Source organism: Corvus cornix, chromosome 2 (genome assembly GCF_000738735.6).
Source record: "Corvus cornix cornix isolate S_Up_H32 chromosome 2, ASM73873v5, whole genome shotgun sequence".
Taxonomy (NCBI): Eukaryota; Metazoa; Chordata; class Aves; order Passeriformes; family Corvidae; genus Corvus; species Corvus cornix.
The window spans coordinates 146,216,818-146,237,976 of record NC_046333.1 but is presented as its reverse complement, the minus strand read 5'-3'; the positions used below and the strand labels follow the sequence as shown (position 1 = coordinate 146,237,976).

Here is a 21,159-nt window from a genome sequence, read left to right as displayed (position 1 = left end):
ACAGATACGGCTGCACGAACAAGCTGCTGGTGGTTGACCCTGGGGGGAGGGTACAGAGTGCACTGGGGACTTTGCAGTCACCACTCACATTTGTCTGCTCATTTTGGAGCAGGAGGTTTTTCTGTGAAGTAATTGCCCTTCCATTAAGGCAGGGTAAGCACTTCACATTTACCCAATGGCAGGGACAAATCCTTCCTGCTGAGTACTTAGCAGGCTGGAAAACTCTGCCCCCCTTTGCCTTGCCTCTGTCATCAACCTCGATTCTCCTCCACTTTTTTCCTCTCTCTCACACATATCCTAACACTTGCACCTCATCTGTTTCCTTCAGCTGTATCCTTGTGTCCAGAACTACTGCAAAAATTTTGTGAGACTAACAATGTAGTTTGTGTCTTGATACAGGAAACTTTTGCCATTTTCATCTTTGGAGCAGAGTTTGCCTTAAGAATCTGGGCTGCTGGCTGTTGCTGTCGCTACAAAGGATGGAGGGGGAGACTCAAATTTGCCAGGAAACCTTTGTGCATGCTGGGTAGGCACATGCTCTCTATTACAGTTTTCCCCATTATGTTCTTTTCCTTCTAAGCCAGTTTGGAGGATATCAAAGAACTGGTGACTGGCAGTGCACAGAACGCTGAAATCAGATCTGGCCTTTATGCCAGGACCTGTGTCCTTCTTGGAGCACTTATTTGAAGTAGCCAGCAATAACAACTAATTTGAGAGACACTTGGCTATTTAGTCAGTGAGAAAAAAATGAATCCTTCTACTCTCCAAATACATTTTCCTTGTCCTGAGTCCCACTGCACTTTTCTTAAGCTCATTCCCAGGAAGACTCTCTCTGCCTTCAGTTTCAAACTACTTGAGATCCCAATTCTATCGCATCTTCCCCAACCTTTTTTCATATTTATGTTGTGTTTTACAATTGTATTGTTGGTCTGCATTTGCAAACAAGTATCATTGTGATTTCACCCATATTGTCTTTCAGGCTTGGAAGGCACTGCCTGTAATTATCAACATAATTACTCATTATTCATGTTTGAATACCCTCCTGCAACTCCTCATTTTATCCACAAACAAACCAGCCAACATTTAGGAGATCACTCTGCCCAGAGCACCTGTCATCCCCATTCGTTCACTGATTTTAGGATACCCTCACTTGTTTTGATGCTTTTCAGGCCAAGTACTGGGTTTTTGTTCTCTATTTGTACAGCACATAGCACTCTGGAGAGCCATGGTGCTGCATGAATACAAACCTCTCTTTCCTCTCCCGCTTTTGTTCATCTCATGGGTCTAATGATAGACAAAATTGCAACAAATTTTCTTTGTGCATCTGTGCTATCCTCAATTTAGTAATGCTCCTTTGGGTGCTACTGTTGTACAGATAATTCTTATACTTCTAGTAGGTTTGTGAAGGCAGCAGAGTGTGAGCAAGTGGGATTGATATTGTCTCATGCCTTCTCAGTAGAAGTGTCATCTCACTTCTAAGAATGAATCCTCCTTGATATCTGGGTAAAGAACTGAAGATATCCTGGATTTATTAATATCATCTCTCATTTGTCACTGGTACGAGTTTGTTTCGATAATGATTGGAAGTGAATAAATCCGAAATCCATTCTTTTTGGCTGGAAAGAATATATAAAGACAATTCAAAGACTGAGTACCCAGAGAATGTTTGAAGCCGTTTGGTACCACTTTCTTCTTGTGTGTGTATATAGGTCAAAAAGAAGGGGGAAATAAGGAAAAGAAAGAAAAAAAAGAAGTTATATAATCAGTTATCGGGAAGTTGTTCCTGTGAGCATTTAAAAAAAATAATAGTAGTACTTGCTTTGAGATTTTAGTGGGAAAACTCAGCCAAAAGAATAAAATGGTAAGTGTACCATCAAACCGGAATTTCTCGTTTGCTGACCTGTTCACTGTGGTGTTCCAGTGGTACAGATGAAGTCAAGGCTGGTTTTCTGTCAGCATTAGGATGCTGTTTCCATGCATCCCTAAGTGAGCTCAGTGTCTCAGGTCTAGTGCATTGATCTGTAAACAGATCCCAAGGCTTTCTGGGAGGTTCTGGTCCTGATACTGACTGTGGCAGGTGCAGATATCTGTTTAGCCGGCAAGAGAAGGCATTTTCAGGCAGCTTCAAAGTTTGCCTAGGGAAATTTGCAGCACAACCAGATGGGATTAAGAAGCAGATGATGGGGCCACTTTTGTTGGCAGGCTTTGTTCTTTTCGCCTTGCAGATATCTTTGTGCTGATTGCCTCAGTGCCAGTGGTTGCTGTTGGGAACCAGGGCAATGTTCTGGCAACATCTCTCAGAAGCCTCCGCTTCCTTCAGATCCTACGGATGCTCCGAATGGACAGGCGGGGCGGCACGTGGAAGCTTTTAGGATCAGCTATTTGTGCACATAGCAAAGTAAGTGAGCAGCTTGCAGGGCTCAGCTGGGGCTTGGGGAGAAAGAGTAAAAGGAAAGAGAGGGGATGCACAGGCACAGCAGTGCCTTGGGGTTGTGTTTAGCAGTTCAAAACACAGTTCTGTTCTTCCAGCTTTATTCCATTTTCCATTCTCTGAACGATTTCTGCCCCTTGTTTTACCTTTCTGTGCTCAATAGTCATGCTGGGAAGTGAGAGCATGTTCATTCCCACACATTACAACAGGAATTTTGCCCTTACTCTGAATGGGAGCAGAGACATCCCTTTTATAGTGTAGGATGCTGAAATCATTGACAAAAATGCCTGTGAACTTGAAACGCCTGTATAGTGGCTTCTCAGACTTGTCTGATCAACAGATAGAAGAGGACTCTGAAGGGGTGGAAAGAGGCTGATTAGCCTGAGAAATGTGCACAGAAATGTGGTTTCAGAGGGATCTACTGGTAAAATTTCTCTTTGGAAACATAGGTCAGACAATACAGAGATGGACACAGTGGGTACCCAGACACGCAAAAATTTCTAAAGTCATTTTTTCTTGGTCTAACTTGATGCTGTAGTGAGACACACCAGACACACCTATCTTACACCAGACAGATACTTGTGTTCTTGCATTTTCACAAAACATTATTACAAGTTAAATACTATTTGCTTTAAAATCCTCTAGATGAGATTTCTCATCTGCACAGGATGTAGAAAAATTACATATACTCCACTACATACATACTGCTTTTTCTTACCCATGAATGACATTCCTGACATTTTAGGGGGTTTTGAAAGCTAAAATGCCAGCTGGCACAGCATATTTAGACTTTGCTTCTGTGTAGGGGCTGATGGGGATACCCAACATGCTACATTTCTTACCAACTTCTGCTTCTTCATCATATAAACTTGCTACAAGACAGGTGGCAGATAAACACTTATGTCAAAAATGTTTCTCAGGAAACAGATCATGGAAGAAGTCTATGTACCAAAGACATTGTTTAGAAATTGTTAAAGATTCATTGTGTCAGATTTCATTCAAATGTTACTTGTTTGGTTCCCCATCAGGCACTTTTAGACCTCAGCTGGCTGAGGGAGATTAGAAGGGGTTGTGAGAACTTTTCTTTACTGGAGACAATGATGAAACAATTTTGCTAACAATTTCCTGCTGTGCTTGCACACCAGAAATTAGCTAAGAAAGTTTTTCACTTTTCTCAGGATTCAATCACAAAGTTCTCAGCTGCAACATTTTTTCTTTTTTTGTCCTAATACAGTTCTCATAAAATGAATTGGAATATTGATTTTTTTACCTACTTTTGAAGATCTTAAAAAAACCTGTTTCTGCCTTGTTTCAGATATTGCTGGGATTTTAACTTGGGTGGCTGCATGTCCCATCTCAGTGGGATTAGACACACACTCCACTTTAGTCATTGTCTCTAAAACACTGAAGTTCGGGGTTTGTTTGCACACAGATTATTTTCAAGGTCTGTTATTGCATGAATTCATGTTGAAAACATCATTCATAATGGAATCTGCTTTGATATGGATGAAGAGATGGAAGTGCATCCTGCAGCCTTGTCTCTCTGGAGGTCGGGAGAGGGCAGAGATGTTGATTTGCTTGCTAAGACTGACCAAGCCCAGGGGCAGAAGGAACAGGAAGAGTCAAGGTCAGGGACAGAGCCCTGCAGCCCCCTGTGCCATGAGTGCAGCTAAGCCCTTAACCCAGCTTTATGCAGAACCGTAACGGCAGGTTCCTGCAGGCTGCTCCTAAGGAAGACTCCATGTAAGGGCAAATTCCTGTAAATCTCTGCATTATTTCCCACTAAGTGCTGAGATGGGCTGGACATGGATGTGACCAAAGCCAGCAGTGACACCTCTGCTGTTATCCTCTGTGCTTCTCTCTCTTCCTGATGTTTACTCTGCCACTGTGGATATTGAGGCTCTTTTCAGCCCTTCCATGTTTATCTGTTTCTTTTGCAGGAACTCATCACTGCTTGGTACATCGGGTTCCTGACACTCATCTTATCCTCATTTCTTGTTTATCTGGTTGAAAAAGATGTTCCAGAAAAAGATGCTAATGGGGTGGAGATGAAAGAGGAGTTTGAAACCTATGCAGATGCACTGTGGTGGGGGCTGGTAAGTGACTCCAAAAATACCTTATACCCTCCTGCAAAACTTCATATGCAAGAAGAGATAAAGTTTTAGAGATCACAGTGCAAGTGCTGCTATATTTGGGTTAAAGGCACATTACCCATGTAACATTACCAAAGTAGGGGTGCCCCTACAACCAATTAACAGAATCTACAATCCTCTTGATTTTCAGGTTGATTTTCAGACAAAGGTCCTTAGGTGCTTAAACCTCCTTCAGAAATCAAACTATGTTCCTGGTGTCTGGGAAGCCTCTCTTTTAGAGGAGCATCTCTTCAGGCATAAGAAAGTATGGGAGACTGAGCTCTCATGCCAGCAGTTTCCTGCCTGTGAGAGCTGTGCCCCTCAGAAAATGGCAGAACCAGAGCTGGCCAATGGATGGGTCTGTTGGGCTATCAAAGAGCACGAAACATTTGGGCAGTTGAGGCAGACACTCATAGAAGTTTGGTTCCTAAGGACCCAGTGACTGAAGATGTCTCTGCATTCAGATGCAGAAAGTAGAAAAATATTCCTGGAAAGGTTAACTCAATAATTCTTGTGTCTTCCATGTATTCCCTAAAGATCAGGAAATGCCACTTGTGGTAGGATGCTGAACAAGAGGGACCTTTGATATCTCTGTTCTTGTCTTTTCTGATGAAGAGAGGACCATTGGTTTGTACCACTACTCATTCAATCACAGAATGTTCCTGCCATTCCAGAACTCATGTGGCTTTGCTACTGATAGTCAAGGAAGTCTATGTCATGCTGTGACTAAAATTCAGCAGCTTATTTTTTATTTAATGTAGTTCACTCATAAATGTAAGATACCCCCCTTCCCCCATTATTAGTCAAAAGATACCAAGTGTTGCATAGAACACCTGGATGTTTTCATATCCTTTTACATCCAGCACATTGTGCTATTGTGGTCAGAAAAAGTACACAGTTGGAGATTAACAATTGTGCCGGAAAGGAGCAAGTTTTCACAAAATCATCTTTGTTTTAAAAAGACCAGGACTTCAGGTAGAGTTAGTCCTGGCTTACTGTTAGGGGTTTGCAAGCTGCTAACTGGCAAATCCCATTCCTAACTGTGCACTGATGGTGGGCAGGAGGCTCATGTGGAGTTCTCTTGCTTCAAATGCATCCAAAAGAGGCAGCAGCTTTGAGACTAAATCCATTCTCTGTGCAATGCCTTGGGACTATGATGCCACCAATAAAACTGGTAGGCCCATAATCAAGATCTTATTTCACAAAGCTGGGCAAAAGCACCCATAGGGCTAAGTGAGTTATGCAGCTATCATGGTGACATTGACACAGAGCTGTTGGCTTTGTTTTTCTTACGTCAAGTCCTGGTCCTTCTGCCCCCAGATCACCCTCGCTACGATTGGATACGGCGACAAGACCCCCAAAACATGGGAGGGACGGCTGATTGCAGCCACATTCTCTCTCATTGGAGTATCTTTCTTTGCTCTTCCTGCAGTAAGTACCTTCCCCTCCTCTGTTAGACCCAGCCCAGCGCTGTGCACTTGCAAAAAGAAGGTAAAGTTAACAAAGTCACCAGTGGAACCAAATCCCTTTTTAAGAAGCACTCCAGAGACTTGAGCGGGTCTGTATCAGTAAATGGAACTTCTTTCTTCCCAACCTCGCACAGAGCCTATTGGGAATAATACATTACCCCAATACTCCTCCAGTCACTATGTGGGCATTGTCTGACTGTGCTAGTTGGCACAGGAGAAAATTAATCCAGCAAGTGAACAATCTGGCAAACCACAAGGCAGTTCATGAGACTGTACACTGGCAAGTGGTAGTTTACTGGTGTTGACAAGACATATTTTAAAAGTCTTTAGGGCCCACTATTTTAATAATTAGTATTGGGGGCACATTTCATTATTTGCAAAGTCCTCAGATAAGAATGGGACAAGATCTGACTGAGATGGGCTGAACAGCAACAGAAATTGTCCCAATCCCAGATTTTAGGATATTTTTCCTTTAGATCCAGACTTGGAAAGAATTTCACAGAGGATGACAAGTCCTGTATACCCAAATCCAAAGTATGTTTTAGCACAGCTCTTGTATCACACAAGCAGAGTTTCACTCTACCCTGAGTGGAAAGTAACACAGCACCCGGCCACCTCCAGCTTGAAAAGGCAGTTGACATTCAAGAAGTCTGTAGAGGACCTTAAAATGATTTAATGATTTGGTGTGGCTGTGGTCCTTGAGGGATCATGACAACCTCCTGTCCCATGAGTGGGGCAGCAGGAAAGGCATGGGAACTGCACAACGATTCCATGTAGCCATCTCCATCTCCACCCACAGACCTGCTTCCTCTCATCATTAATCCCTTTTTTTCTGAGTAAGAAATATCTAAAATCTTGCATCACTCTATGCTTTCAGGGCATTTTGGGATCAGGGCTGGCATTGAAGGTCCAGGAGCAACATCGTCAAAAACATTTTGAGAAAAGAAGAAAGCCGGCAGCTGAGCTCATTCAGGTTTGCAGCCGCTTTCCTCTTCCTTGAAAAAGTTTTGTGCATGAAGACTGCTGCATCATGTTAACCAGGGCCACCACTTCTCCCCTGCCCAAATTCTCAATTCCCATTGGAGGGGGTGAGAAGGCGTTTTTGTCAGTTTTTAACACTGAGCTAGATAATCCAGAGGCCCTTGCAGTTTTGAGAAGTCTTTCAACTCCCAGAATATCTTTCAGAAGAACTGTGTCTTTTGAAGAAAGGGTCTCATCTGCTAGCTTCTGGAAACCACCTGGCTTCTGCATCAGTGCCACAAAATCAAAGAAAACAAGTTGTTGAAAATGCATTCTTTCCAAACTCCAGATTTTTTCAATTCCCCTCAGAAAATATTTTTCTGTGCAAACAGAGTTATGCTGTTATTGATGTGAAAACAGCAATAGAAGTAACACAATAGACAGTGACAGTTTCAATCAAGGCAAATAACATAAATAATGTGTGGGTTTTAAAAACTAAAACACACCCTGTATCTTCTGTTTTGTCACTGGATGATCCAAAAATTCAATGGGAAGATAGTCCTTAACTCACTTGGTCTTCCGTTATGGGCTTTGTTATGAATTTGGGACATTAAGCTTAAAATCATTAGTCTGTGTGCTGACAAATTTGAGATGATTTACTCTCACTAGGTATGGAGCACATCCTGATGGCAGTGAAGTAAATGGCAGCATTTTCACAGAGGGACAGAGAAAGTTTCTGTGATATCAAATGGAAGCATTGGTGCTCAGGATCAAACCAGTCCTCAGGAGAAACAGACTGAGTGGCATTAAAATTAATTACTGTTCTCATTAAAAACATGCTTTAGCAAACAGAGGGGGCTGCAGGCATGAATTGTGAATGGAATTCACCTTTTAAATTACAGCATCTCCCCTCACCAGGTAGCTTATTTAGCTAAAGTGGATTTTAGGTATGTGCTTAGATAAATTTTTTTGGAGAATTTTAATTTGAACTAAATGCTGGAGTAGAAAATTGCTCAGCAAAATTTCCTCTGATGATACGTTAGGAGGCAAGTCCAGCAGTGCTTGAAGCTCTTTTAGATGTACCAGAGAGGACAATAAAACCAGTTAAGTCTAATGTAATGTCATGTTCTGTTGGTGGTTCTCTCCATGTCCTATCTCCTTTAACAGCCCTCCCAAATCATAATCAAGTGTCAATAGTTTTTCCATACAGTGGCACTCATTTGGTATGGCTGATTAGTAATTAATTTCCGGATAATCACTCAGGTGCATTGTTATGTTCTTTGAGACAGTCTGGCTGCAGTCAGCTGAGAAATAACTTAACCTAACACTAATTATTTCCTCTCCCTTGTAATTCAGGCTGCCTGGAGATACTATGCTACTAACCCCAACAGGATTGATTTAGTTGCTACCTGGAGGTTTTATGAATCAATTGTATCATTTCCATTTTTCAGGTAAGTGCATTGTCCCCCTCTCCATCATCATTTTCTGTGAAGTATCAGTCAGGACAGGGTACACATAGACTTTATATATGTGTCAACAAGGCTTTCGTAGGTAACACATAGTTTCCAGAACACTCTTCTGAGGAAGAAGAGTCTTTTTTGAGGTGGTGGTTTAATTTCAGTCACCACTTCTGAGTTCAGTGAAAGCGTTCCATACATAAGGACATTCAGATATAACAGATGTTTATATGTTTATAGCAGTTAGGCTGATCCTCACTCTCCTTGCTGGTCAAACAGGCACCTTTCTCACATTTAGGTCTTAACATTTTAAAATGTTTTAAAAAACCTATACAGCCCTATGAAAAGCCAAGACTTTTAGCTACAGACTATGAGCTACTAATAATGGGCATTAGGTGTCTAAGTTAGTGCTTTAAACTTTTTTCTGGACTTGCTGTTGTGCCTCATTCTGAAAAAAGTGCCCTTAAACTTCTTTTTGACTCAGAGGTCTCCACGTGTAGTTGTGCTCAATGCACTGCTACTGAAGGTCCAGCTGTTGTTCAAAACTGATTTGAAATGTTTCAGACTCCTGCTTTCTCAAAGGGAAAATTACAAACACTCACCCTTTCTTTGTTTTATTTTTAGAATTGATTTCATGTACTTCAAAAAGGAAACCTCTACAAAAAAACCCCAAAAAAACCCAACACCATAAGTGTTTAATTAAGGTTCAGTACATTTCTTTCCTTTTCTTTATCTCTTCTCACTTCTATTTCCACATTTTCCATTACAGAGTAATGTCTTCAGGGTTTCTTGACTGCAGGGTTTTTTTGGATAATAATTCTCAGACTCACAATGAGTCTGGACTCATTATTGTGACTTCAAGCTTCCTCATTGTATGTAGGTTCTTCTGTGATTCAAATGCAACATGTAATTAATTGGTGTTTTGTAAATAAGGTCCTGGGAGAGAGGGCAGGGGAGATCACTTCTCACCAAGGACTGGATTGCCAATCTAAGCAGCACAGATTGGTTTCAGGAATCTATATCACTTTTTTTTTGCTTTATGGTTAGTTGAAAATGTAGCTTTTATTCCACTTTCTCTGTCAGTTACGGTCACAGAACAAAACATGTATAAGGTATTCACAGTAGATTAGCAATTTATGTTTTAAAAATATGCTGAATTTATTATGTGATTCTTCTCTCCTTGCTTTCTTGTAATGCATCCTCTCTTCTACAAAAGGAAAGAGCAATTGGATGGTACTGCCAGGTATGTAGCTGCCATTATTATATATATATATATGTTTTAATTCAGCTGTTGGAGGATGCAAGCTATATAGTTCCTTGTGGATTCATGAGCTGTTAACTAAAACGTGCTACTAACACCACAGGTAATCAGTAAAAATTATTAACAAATCCATTTCCTGACTGCTTCCTGACAATACAGCTAACATGCTAACTGTACAAAGGCAGTGTTGCTTGCTGATTGTCTGTAAACAGCTTTATTGTTTGTTACGACTAATCATGGTCTAGATTTCTCCTGATCCATGCTGTAGAGCCAGGGTTTATCATCCAGGCTGTTCTGGGACGAATTCAAGATTCTGGTTGCTGTTGTTGCTCCACAGTCATGCACAGAGCAATGTTGTGTGGGTCGGTGCCAGTTCGACATGTTCAAAGATTTCTTGACAATGAAGATGGGTGTCTAAAATGGAACAGCAGGATAGTCAGTCTCTCTGGTGGTACTGTAAAAGCTATATTAGGTTTGAAGCCCTGGTCCCTCCCCTGCTGAAAAAAATGGGAATACTCCCTATCACACAAGGGAATTTCCAAGTAAAGAGAAAGAAGGAATCATCAATCCTAGTACTGGTCAGTCACTGAAGACTACAACAGAGCAGCCACTGTCAGTCAACCTGCAAGGTCTCAAATGGAAATTATATATTTATAGCTCTCTTTAGCTAAGTGGAAGAGTCAAATGCACATACAATAATTGTAAGTCAAAACTTAATGTTAAACTGCTATAAGGGGGTGACCCGCAATGAATTCAATAGCAATTAAAGGATAAATAGATTGACAAACTCATGCTGAAGCTACTTTCATTTGCATCCCCATTTACAGCGCAGAGAAAAGGAACAAGAATTGTAGCAATATTTGAAAACAGTAAGCCAGAAGTCAGGTCTCAGTTCCAGTCCCTGGCCTGAAGAAAAATTATGTTCCTCGTTTTGTTTTTTAAATATTTCATGCAACACATGACAACTTCAATAAAGGAAGGGGAACAAAAAAAAATAAAGATTAACACTTGCTCTTCTATGAATTTTTTGGGTTCAAGCTTCATTTAGCAGAAAACAAGAACCTATCCCACGTTTTCTAACAATACAGGCAAGTGCTCTAGTGGCAAAATATTGGGAAAGGATATCTTCCTCCTCTTGCCAACAAAATCATGAACTCACCTGCCCCTCCTCAAAGACTGACTGGGTGGGTGGTACCCAGTTTCTGAAACCCCACGGAGCGTAAGTACATTACAACCATGGAACTGCCCAGGCTAAGCAGTCATGAGCAAGCTCAGTTGCATTAATGCAGATGCCTAGAGATTTTAGCCCTCTCCAGCATTGATAACAGCTGAATTTTCGTCTTTAATATGTAGGGGAAGAGCTTAGGAGCTGAAATCCTTTTGAGTATGTAATTCCATACCTTGAGTCAAAATGTTCTGGCTGAGATGCAGCAGCAGATTAAAATTAGGGAAGAGAATGACTGCTGCAGTTTACCGCTGGTGACAGCCCCACTAGTTCCTGCACCTGTAGCAGTTTGTGGAGTAGCTTCTGAGTTACTGTAGCTTTCAGGACTATAGAAATTATTTTATATTGACACACTGAATTAAAAATGGAAAAGTATGACTCACAGCTCAAAATCTTTTAAACTATAATCCCAAGGCCCCTCATTCTAGCTGGATATATCTTAGTTTTATTTTGTTATATATGTAATAACCCTCAGCAAAATCATTAGTACACCTGCATGGGAGCCTTCTTGCTAGCAGGAATGTGTTTATGGCATGAAGCATTCAATTAAAGGGATTGGAAACCCTCCAGGTAAACAGACATATAATGGTACTTGTGGGAACATCCATTGACTTCAGTAGAAATGGGATTGAGTCATAAAATCTGGTTGTTTTGACAGTACCACCTCCCATCTCTCATAAAACTCTTATTTACAAACCAGAATATTAAAAAAAAAAAGGAAAAAAATCTTCTTCCTCCTACAGTGATTTAGCATAGAAATTATTTCTTGTACTCCACTGAAGTTTGTGCTTTGACTGTATTGAAATAAATGAGCAATAAGGGAGCGTGGTTCTAATGGGAGAGCAGGCCATAAGTGGCCCCAGTCTCCAGGTTCTTCCATCAGTTAAGTACTTAATGAGAAAGCTGCTGTAGTAATCAATGGCACTCTCTGATCTGTGGTTGACAAAGGAGAGAGAAGAATTGGTCCAAAGCTTTCACAGAAGCTTTTAATAAACTAAAAAAGAGGCCTGGCTGTGTCAAAATTTGAGGATGGGAAGTGGCAGGGTTTCTATGGAGTAGTGTAAAAGCTCTTTAGGAACTCCACAATTCTAGAGTTGACCTCTGTGACAGATCCTTCTAGGATCTCTCTTAGATCAGGAGAGAAGCAGGAGCTGTCATCATGATGAAGTCACAGACAGATATAGGTCCTTGTTCTTAGACCATTTGGGAAGAACACAGGGGTCAAAAATGAGTGGAAAAGTCCATTCCAGAAGCTGGATCCAAAGGCAAGGCTGCAGAGCAGGACTTCTCGTAGTGGAAAATCAAGTAAAGTTTGGCAGCAGCCCAAGGCTTTATTGAAGCTCCCTTTAAACTAAAACTGTGAAGATATGAGATATGGTGAAGAGGACATTGCACTGCCCTGGAACTCAAGTCTGTCCTGTAAACAGTGAAGGGAAGTGGTAGTTATGATGCTGCTCTTTAAGAACAGCATCTTCCCTATGGGCCCTGTATAGTCCCCCAAGCCAGGAGGAACTGGGGCTGTGCTCTCTGTGCCTCGCTGATGGTGAGTTTACTGACTTCATGCCAGAGGTGCCACTGGCTTTTTCTTCCTTAATCTATGCCTAAACTTCACAGCCCTATGAAATCTCAGGTAGCAATTGCTTTTCTCCCTGTATTGCAAAGCCTTTTCATCAATTAATCTCTCAAGAAGGGAGATTTATGAGAAAGAGTTACTAATGCTCAATTCTGCTGGAGTGCAGCGAGTCTTTTAGCCAGCATTTGGAAGCCTGACCCACATTTAGGATGGGCATTTGCTTGCTGGACATTTTGTTTATTCTGGACCAAATTTTTATGTCTGTGTTTGGGGAATGAATATTGGGGCCTGATTTTTCAGTGCTGCTGTTAGCATCTGTTCCACTGATTTTGACTAGTGTTGAAACTTGTATGTACAGACACTTAAGTGAAGAATTTTGAACTTTCTCCTAAAGTCTTGTTCCTAATCCTCATTGTCCAGCTGCAGAACTAGACATCAGGAGAGCATGTATATTCCTAGACCTATTATTATGTGATTGCAGAAAAGTAATTTATCCCTGTTTCCTTAACTCTACAAGATAAATAATATTTCTGTGCCATTTGAAAGTTGGTTTGATTTTTTTAAGTGGCATAATCAGTACCTGTCCTTCCTATTATGTGAGTATGAAAGAATTCATGAAATGTGGTTCATTTTTGTATTGCCAGTGCTAACAACAAAATGAAAATAAAACCTTACTTTGCAAGGCATAAAACTTCACTGCCAGCATTTCATCCTAATGCATCTGCCCAAACCAGAAAGGAGAAAAAAGCCACTCTGATCTGCACACTACATTAACTACAAATGAAAGGCTGTTCCCATTCTTTTTCATAGAGCTTTTCATGGATAATCATTAATGTCTCATCTTAATAACTGTTCTTCACTTTACAGTAATGTCATGTTTAGTAGGGAGTCATTCTTTGGATCAAGCCTCACAAGAAAACTTAGGTATATCCATTCAAGTAACAGTTGAGCCTTATTCTTTTCATATTTCTTGCATGCCATTCTCTGCCTGCACTTTCTGTTTTTACTACAGTAGTTCACCTAACCACCATCAAAAGTAAGGGACAATAAGACTTAAAAGTTATTAAGCATAAAAAGAAAGTTGCATGACCTTGCAAATAGTTAATTGTTCTGCTGTTCAAAAAACATGGGATGTTATCCTGACTCTCCCAATTATCTGCTTAGAAACAGGTGCTTTTCTCTGTTTCCATAGAATGGAAATGAAACTAGCCTAGTCTGCAAATCATTTTGAAATTTACTGTGAGAAAAATACATTACAAGAGCTAAACTCTGTTCCTTATGCAGTCCCAACCCTGCCAACACAACTCATGCAAGTTACTTTGAATTTGAGTTCAGTGGAACAACATCTTCGCATGTGTATTTGCAGGTTCTAGTTCAGCAAATGTAAAACAAGTGGATGCTTTTGACCATCTGAATAAAGTTAGTGACATGCTTAAATATCTTGCTGAACTGTGACCTAAGATGTGGGGCAAGAACTTTACCTTCCTGCAAAGAGACATAATTTGTGGCATTTCAGGAATATGAAAGACACATCATTAGAAACAATATTTTGACTGAATTGCAAAGTATTTTACTCCATCCCACACCTTGCTGTCATTCAACTTTAGCTGGTTGTTCTCATTCCGACTTCATTCCACAAATATCAACATGAAAACATCAACATGTAACTCAGCTTTTCTAGCTGGAACTCTTCAGCTTTTGAAAGCAGCAAGCAAAGCATTCCATTTTTTCATTTGATGATTGGCCCATGCAAAACAGTTAAGAGACTGATTTTGCAGTTCGATATGCTTTCTAGTGCTTGATACATGATATGTTCACTTCAAAGCAAAAAGTACCCACTTTCTACCTACAATGGCTGCATCCATTGGTGAAAAATATCCATCCTGTTTTCACAACGAATTGGATTTGGATTATTCTTCCCATAGATTTATGTGACATCGTTTATTTTCATCCATCTCCAACCCCTTTAGAAAGTGTGGATGAGAGAAGGGGCTAAGCAAAGGCCCTTAGTGTGTGTAAAGGCTCTTTCTTTTTCTGAAGGGCAGCAAAGTTGAGCTGAAGTTTTGACTTGTACTCATGTTTATGGGCAGATAATCTGGGTGGTTGGTGAGTCTGGATTTTGAGTCATACCCACCCTTAAATACCAATGAGGACATACACCACCAATTGACTTAGAAGGGATGTTTCCTCCTCAGACATTAGAAACCTGCAAATTTAGACCTCAAGATTCAGGATGCAAAGTGAAGTCTTTAGTTTTCAGAATGCTGTAGTCAACTATTTTGAGAAAGAACATTTTTGTGAGATCCTCCCTGAAGAAAAGAATGCTACTCAATAAAAGGGAAAGCTGATTGGCTAAAGTTTAGAACTACCTTAGAAGTGGAGAATGTTCTTTGTTTTATCTTAAGAAAACTCATGGACTCTCTGAGATCAATTGAACATGTTCACTGCAGAATTCATGTCTGTCACAGCATTAGTTCCGTGCTAATTTCTATTAGGGTGTTCAAAGGAGAGTACAGAATACTTCTGGAAACCTCATTCAGAATGTTTGATTTTCCAAAGCTAAGTTCACCCATATAAGTTCAGCTGATAAGGTACAAAAATACTGGAGTAAACATGACTTCCTTCTACTTCCAGTTACTTAAGGCTAATTACATCTAGTGATTCTAAACTGTGAAAAATATGGAAAAACTTCCTGATTATCATTTGTCCGTGTTAGCTGAAAGTGGCAAATCCATGACAGAGGGCTGTTTGATTCACTCTTAGAATTAATTCACTATTTTTCTCCTCATACATTTACCATTTGTTTATGAAATTCCAATACTAGGAAAAGGATAGAGAGGAGAGTATCTGGCTTGCATGATGGGTTGTAAATGCATTATTTCTTTGCATGACTGTTTCTGGAAAATATTTCTAGTTCAGTGGTTCCCACTCTTTATTCTGAGCAAGGGTAAAACATGTGCTGTAGAAGCCAGCCATCTCTTGTATATCCAGCCACCAAATTAATCTCCCAGTTGGTCCAAAATAACTCCCACTGCTCTCAGGGACCAAAAATTTAAGACCTGAATTTTCCTTTAGGTAGGAAGAAACTGTCTGCACTGCTTTCACTTTCCTCCCTTTCTAGTGATCTGTATCTACCACAGAGTTAAGGAATTCTCATCCTGGGTCCCATTTCAAAGATACAGGGTTTGGAACCCACGAGGGAGAGGATGCACTAGCATGCAAGACAAGCAATGGCAGTGTATCCGAGCTAGTCAGAGAAACTACCCTGCATTTTTGTCAGCATGTTTGGGATGGATTTGGATCTCCCCAGTTTCTGGAACCATGCTGGAAGTTGAGAATCATATTTTATTGAATGTAAGGAAGCTAAATGAAGTGGCAACACTGTACCAAGGGGAGAAAGGGTAGCTAACATCAGGAGGAGTCTGAAAGACTAGCAGCAGCACATGAACCTGTGGGTGGGAACCACTGTCCTAGCCCCTCTCATGAAAGATCGTGTGATCTGCGCATGCTTCATGCCCTGGGACTGAGCCATGCGCATGCTGCTTTAATGAAGGAGATTGCGTCATGAGAACAAATGTTTCCTCAGTGCTTTTTAAAAGATCAATGAAAACTAAAACCCCAGCAGATCCAGATTTCGTCCCTTGGAAATGAGAATAAAGTCCTTTTTTTTTCCTGATGACAGATAGTCGTTATCTGGAAAGAAGCTTGGGTTTTGTTTTGGGTTCTTTTGTATACAACACACGGTTGTATATTTTGATGTGAAGCTGATTAATTATTTTCTGATGATTTTACTGCTCTGGCTGCCGAATATGAACACAATTGTCTATATTTGTTGCATAAACATACTGTTATGAATCTGAATGTTACTTTAAGGGTTAATCTTCAGGGTTCAATTAATGAGAAAGGCTTCAGCTCAGGTAACTTAGACTAGAGACCTTCTTTTTAGATTACTTCTCATCTAGATCATTCTGTAGTCCAGAGCCAAGTTGCCCAAGTGTAAAGTCATCCCAAGCTGAACCACACTCTCCCCACTCACTGGTTAGGGTTGCTGATTCCCACTGATCATAGAAATGGGTCTAAAGAGTAATCATAGACAGGAAGTTTAACTTTTTTAACAGCTTTAGACAGATCAGATGGGTTCTAGCTCCTAAGCCTAAGATGCTAAAGCAACAGTCTTGGGAGACCAGTTTCTTCCTAAACTGACACTTGTCAGCAGGGATAGCTGAGAAACTCTCTGAAAAGAGAATTTGGGAATACTTTCAGTTTGTATTATCTACCTTTAGTCCCATCCCACTGAAAAAAACACCCACCCCACAAATGAGTGTGCCAACATATGCAGTGGAAAGTGCCACTGCAAATAGGTACGGTTTTGTGCTGAATGCAGAGGAATATTTTGTTCTGATTTTATCTGTGAGGTGGATATCCAATCTTGGTCAGTCCTAGTCTTGCATAGCTCTATGACAGATTTCTGCATATCTTGCTTATATTTCTGTCTTCTACTTAAAAAAAAAATTGCTAGATTAATATTCTGGGCACTTTGCATCATCCACTGACCCTTTTCCTTCTGGTTTGCTCCCTATAGATCCTTGCCTCACTTTAAGCCTCCTTTTTTTCTGGTATGCCAGGCAGGCACTTATCACAGGAGTTTTAAGGGGCAAACGCTGGGACAACTGGATATGTATTTTGAAGAATTAAGCAAGTTTCTGGAGAGAGAGTCAGAGGCCACATGTAATGACAATTATATTATTTTAATATAGTACTAAATGGCTTTTTAGAAACAACAGAAGTCTTTTGCCTCACCTGTTTTTCTGCTTCTTTGCCTTTCAGGTTCTGTTCCTTAAAGATACTTTTCTCTTGAGAGCTTCTCTGTAGTGTTATTAACTCTTGTGACATTTAGAATGTTGCTCAAAGCCAGTGCGTAGTATGTGACCACTTGACTCTTCCTTTCATTTGAGATTCATCTATCAATCATCTATTGTCAGTGACCTGTAAACCCCCCACCTGGAGAAAGCTGATCTCCACAACAAGCCTGTTGCACAATTTTTCCAGACCCAGAAACAAGCTTTGTCATGGATCTCCTCATCCTAAACCTTTGGTTTCTTCTTTCTTTGATCTTATTTCACAGTCTCCTTCAGTTTGCAAAGATCACCACCAGGTTGTGCATGCCTCATTGCTCCTTTTTCTTTATATTAAGGAAATGCTGACTCTCACAAGCTCACTCTAACACCTTCAGGCCATCAATTTATATTGCCTGGCTGACTCTGTTATCACTTAGCTAGATTTTTGGTGCATTTCTTTGCATTTAAATTCTTTTCAGTGTTGTGCTATGATTCTAGACTCTTTTTGACCATCCTTCTCAAAATTAATTCCTCCTTCAAACTTTTATTTTCCCTACTTTATCCAACCAAAAAACCCACATGTAAATCATTCTGTTGACTTTTACTTCCTCACCTTTATATTCCATGCTCTTTCAAATTTGCTCATTAGCCATCTTCTCCTGTATATACTTGTCCTATGTATGGCAGCTGAGTGCTTGAAGAATCCAAATTTCACAGAGAACTGAGACATTTGTCTTGTAAAGCAATACTGCTCTCAAATGTAGCTTCTGAAACAGAGAAGTGAAAGTGATGCAGAAAAGATAGTGCAGGATTCTCCCAGACTTAGTAGAACACAAATCACCTGCTGGGACTCTTCTCCCACCATCAGTTCAGCACCAACAGAACCTTGGTGGGCAAAGCAGATCAAGATTTCACCCCAAAAGCAAGATCGATGGAAATAATTTTTACAATTAGTTCTTAAGCCCAAACATGAGACTGCCCAAAACATATTTTGTCATAGACCAAGCAGCATCTCATATTTTTCTACAAACAAGGAAATAACCCCTGATTTTTGCTCAATATATTTTTCTTCACTTTGTGCATCTTTCCCCCATTCATCCATGAATTCTTCAGGAAATTGCATTAGGGCAAAGTCCAAGTAATATCGATATCATTCATTTAGACTGTTCTTATTCTTCACTCAAATCCGCACTTTTATCTCCTGGAAATGCTGATATATCAGGACTAATTCTGTGTCTCCATACCCAACTCCTTCTTAGTTGCCACTTCAGTACTCACACACACACATGTACTTCATGCATGCAATGACAGGGCAAGTGTCTGGATTTCCTAGGCTGCAGAAATTACATTCACAAGTATTTTCATATCAAAAAGAAAAATCAGAGGGGTTGATAAATCTTCCTACCCAAAGGTTTAGTGCTTGCATCTTTTCTGACAGGGAAGCCTGTATTTCATTACTCCCTGGGTCAAAGATACATTAATCAGAAACAGATAGTGAAGATGAGGACCCCAGTCATTTATGGGGAAAAAAACCAACACAAAAACTTGCAACAGCTGTGATGTTCAGTGCTCAGACAACATCTGTTGCGGTGGAATACTGCAACAGACAGAGCTCTGAGATAGAAATAGGTTCTCTTTCACACTTGCAAGGTCTGCACACATCTCCATCTTTGTGCACTATGTCCCTGCACAGTGGACCCTACCCCCATTTGCCTTGCCTGCCAGCAGGTTTAGTGGCTGCAGGTGAGCCTTCTGCACAGATACCTCACTGAAGACCTGTAACTCTTTCTCCTGGTAACCATGGCTGTTCATCCTTCAGCTCTGCTCCCACCTGTGGCTCTTAGACACCTGCTAGCTATAACAGCTTCTTCCCTCCCCACACTCAACTTGCTTGACCTGGTGCCCCACACAGAGCTGCCTCTTGTTCATGTGGGCACAATTTACCTCTCCCTAGACCTGTATCCTGTAACCAGGAATGTGTTAAAAAGCAGGCTTTCATCCCATGGCTTAGACCTGCTTGCTTTTTTTTTTTTTTTTTTTTTTTTCCCCCAAATGTGTAATTAACAAATATTTGAGCAGCAAAGTGAACAAGCAAATCAAATATTTATACCATCTATCGCCTACAAAATGTTAAGAGTATATATAAGCTGATATACTCACTAGCAAATTTCTTTTCTGTTGCTCTTTTCAGTGGTATTAGTGATTACCTTTAAGACCGTTACAGTCATCAGGTTGACAGAGGGATTAGTGATGCTGGTAAAATTGCAGGTAGATGAAACTCTATCTCTGTGGTGTCACTGAAGGACAAATGTATTCAGGCAGTAAATCTCTAAGAGGACAGATAGTGCAAGGAATCATCAGAGGAATAAAATTTGTCACTTCACTACAACTCATCATGGTGGAGAGAAAACAGGGTAGCCTGCCCTACCATGTCCCTAGTCAGTGCTTGGCAATGCCTTGCCAGAGTTTTGCTGGTGATTTATTTGGTTCACAGCACATCTGACTTTATTTTATTCTTGGCTGAGAGAGTTGGGATTGTAATGTCTGGATAAGAGAAGGTTCTGGGGAGACTTGAAAGCACCTTCCATACCTAAAGGGAGACTGCAAGAAAACAGGAGAGGGGTTTATAACAAGGGTGTGTAGTGGCGGGATGAGGAGGAATAGCCTCAAACTGAAAGAGGGCAGGTTTAGTTTAGACTAAATTCTTCAGGATTAGACTAAATTTTTAGGATTAAATTCTTCATTGTGAGGGAGGTCAGGCACTGGAACAGGTTGCCCAGAGAAGTTCTGGATGCTCCATCCCTGGAAATGTTTTAAGGCCAGATTGGATGGGGCTCTGAGCAACTTGGTCTAGTGAATGACATCCCTGCCCATGGCAGTAGTGTTATTTCATGTCTTAGTAATAAAACTACTGCTTCAGTTGTGCTACGTGAGCTGAAGCACTGTGATACCTTGCACGGAGAGGATAGCACGACCCTCTGGTAACATTTTCAACATTGATACTAAAAAATGCTCATAAAAGCAGTTATCTGTGGAGCTTAACTGTTGTTTACAAAGACGTTGATTTATTATGGTAGCCCCAGCAGTGTCCTTGTATACAAAACAATTTTTTAGCCCATTATATACTTAAAGCATCATGAAAACAAGTTAATAGTGTACCAAGGAGGAAAATGATTACTTTTGCTTATTTTGTAGCCAAAAGCTGGGTCTCTTGGATCGGGTTCGTGGTACCAATACTAAAGGAAAGCTATTTACCCCTCTGAATGTAGATGCCATTGAAGAAAGTCCTTCAAAAGAGCCTAAGAATGTTGTCTTGAATAATAAGGAGCGTTTTCGCACTGCATTCCGAATGAAAGCATACGCTTTTTGGCAAAGCTCGGAAGGTAGCCCATCTGTGTTGATTTCTTTCTGTGCATCTCCTGTTCTCCCCATTTTACTTTGTTCCTTTGCATATTCTGTTGAAGGTTTGTGACTTTTTGGGACAAGCATATTTGGTACCTGGTCTTACATGTTATGTTTGGGGAACCCCAAGAAAAAGTGTCGTAGAATGCAGGCAACATGGTGCTAAAAACAGCAATTGATATGGGATAAAGCCAGTGCTGGATTCAGCCTATTTGACCTGGAAAAAGAGGGCACACAGGGTAGTCAATCTATATCCCCCAAAAAGCACATACCATCGTGGTTTGGTTTATTGGCAAGGATGCTATATTAAGGCAGCTCCCTCCTGGACTCCATCCAGCCCTGCAGCAGCCTGTGTCCAGGCATCTCAAATATGCCTTCACTGCCATCTCATTAAACGTTGTTTATAGAGTC

At 40.6% G+C, this 21,159-nt stretch overlaps 1 protein-coding gene across 4 annotated transcripts in view; it reads left to right on the top strand.

The window, feature by feature from the left end:
• Nucleotides 1–21,159, top strand: part of KCNQ3 (potassium voltage-gated channel subfamily Q member 3) — a 203,934-nt gene that overhangs the window by 168,868 nt on the left and 13,907 nt on the right. For 3 of the 4 annotated variants that reach the window (XM_010404760.2, XM_039548206.1, XM_010404759.2), the window contains exons 3-11: nucleotides 400–526; nucleotides 2,226–2,398; nucleotides 4,372–4,527; nucleotides 5,884–5,994; nucleotides 6,910–7,005; nucleotides 8,349–8,443; nucleotides 9,666–9,692; nucleotides 13,376–13,432; nucleotides 20,542–20,729. In XM_010404760.2, coding sequence (XP_010403062.1) covers nucleotides 400–526; nucleotides 2,226–2,398; nucleotides 4,372–4,527; nucleotides 5,884–5,994; nucleotides 6,910–7,005; nucleotides 8,349–8,443; nucleotides 9,666–9,692; nucleotides 13,376–13,432; nucleotides 20,542–20,729 — 1,030 coding nt within the window. The remainder of the gene's footprint in view (nucleotides 1–399; nucleotides 527–2,225; nucleotides 2,399–4,371; nucleotides 4,528–5,883; nucleotides 5,995–6,909; nucleotides 7,006–8,348; nucleotides 8,444–9,665; nucleotides 9,693–13,375; nucleotides 13,433–20,541; nucleotides 20,730–21,159) is intronic. The other variant, XM_039548207.1, reaches the window with a different exon arrangement.